The 1169-nt window shown below is 62.9% G+C and overlaps 1 protein-coding gene across 1 annotated transcript in view; it reads right to left on the bottom strand.

Annotated features, from left to right (window-relative positions):
- Positions 1-893, bottom strand: part of LAIR2 (leukocyte-associated immunoglobulin-like receptor 2) — a 5738-nt gene extending 4845 nt beyond the window's left edge. Inside the window, exons 1-2 of the mRNA XM_010853574.1 lie at positions 659-893; positions 209-244 (exon numbers count right to left, since the gene is read on the bottom strand). Coding sequence (XP_010851876.1) covers positions 209-244; positions 659-839 — 217 coding nt within the window. The 5' untranslated portion in view covers positions 840-893. The remainder of the gene's footprint in view (positions 1-208; positions 245-658) is intronic.
- Between the last annotated feature and the right edge of the window lie 276 nt (positions 894-1169).

Below are 1169 nucleotides of genomic sequence, written 5' to 3'. Positions count from 1 at the left end.
CGAGCTGGCGGGCTCAGCACGGTCCTGAGGGTCGGGTCGTCCCTGCGGGGCCATCGAGGGCAGACGGGGGACAAGGGAGACCCGGGCCAGGGTCCCCCCCTGGGGCTGTTAGCAGCTCGGGGTATAAGCCGGGGCCCCCAGGCCCCCGGGTCGGCTCCGCTCTCATCGAGGTCCGTCTTGGGGAGGCGGGGGTTTGGGGGAGACTCACCCTGCTGGGTGCGGGCCGTCTGGGCCAGACAGAGCGCTGGAAGAGAAGCTCTAGTGAGAAGGTGCCCGCCTCGCAGTTTCCTCACTGGCCGCAGTCCCGGGGCCCTCGAGGAGCCGTGGAGTGGCCGGGTGTCTTTCCATCATTTCCCAACACCGCCCCCCACAACATTACGTCTGAGTGCAAGCCCTCTCCTCGCTCTGAAGTAATCTCAGACAACCCGACCCTCTCCTCCAGGCCAGCCCGGCTCAGTCTGCATTCACCCCACACCCGGCCGGTGTCCAGGACCGAACCTTTCCCGTCACTTGGGTCTGGGCCAAAGCTGAGGGCGCAGCCCCAGGGATGGAGGGGGAACCACGTTGCCCCCCAGGATTCTGGCGTCTCCTGGGCTGGAGTCAGGGCTGAGCAGAGCCCCTCTGCCCCTGGAATCCGTCCCAGCACCCCCAGACTCACCCAGGCCGAGGAGGGTGGAGGGCCCAGGCGCCATGGCCCAGCCCTGTCCCGACGCGCCCTGGATTCGGTGCTGAAGGATGGAGCCTGCAGTCTGCACAGAAGGGGATGTGCCCCGGGCCTTTATGGGGCGGTTTCCAACCAACAGCCTCACACAAAGGGGAAGAGCGCCCTCCCCGCTCATCACACTTCCCCCCAAGGGGACCCAGGGGCAGCTCCCAGCTGTTCCTCCCTCTGAGCTCCCATGAGGCTCAACTCCTCTCCGGGTGCACCCTGAGGGGGGAGCCCCATTCTCCACCCATGAGCAGAACACACTTTGTGCAGCACACCGACTTGACCATCAGTCCCGACTCTGTTCTTGGGCAAAAATTGCATCACTTTATGCCAACGGTTCCTCGTATTGAAAATGGAAAACTCCGAAACCCTCCTCTGAGTGTTTAATATTGCGATATATGTTACATTCCCAGGAGGTGTCAAGTGCATTAAAAATATCTTATCACATGTGTTCTCTGCC

Source organism: Bison bison, unplaced genomic scaffold, assembly GCF_000754665.1.
Source record: "Bison bison bison isolate TAMUID 2011002044 unplaced genomic scaffold, Bison_UMD1.0 scf7180017853183, whole genome shotgun sequence".
Taxonomy (NCBI): Eukaryota; Metazoa; Chordata; class Mammalia; order Artiodactyla; family Bovidae; genus Bison; species Bison bison.
Note: the sequence above shows the minus strand (reverse complement) of the source record. Positions and strands in the feature narration are given on the sequence as shown.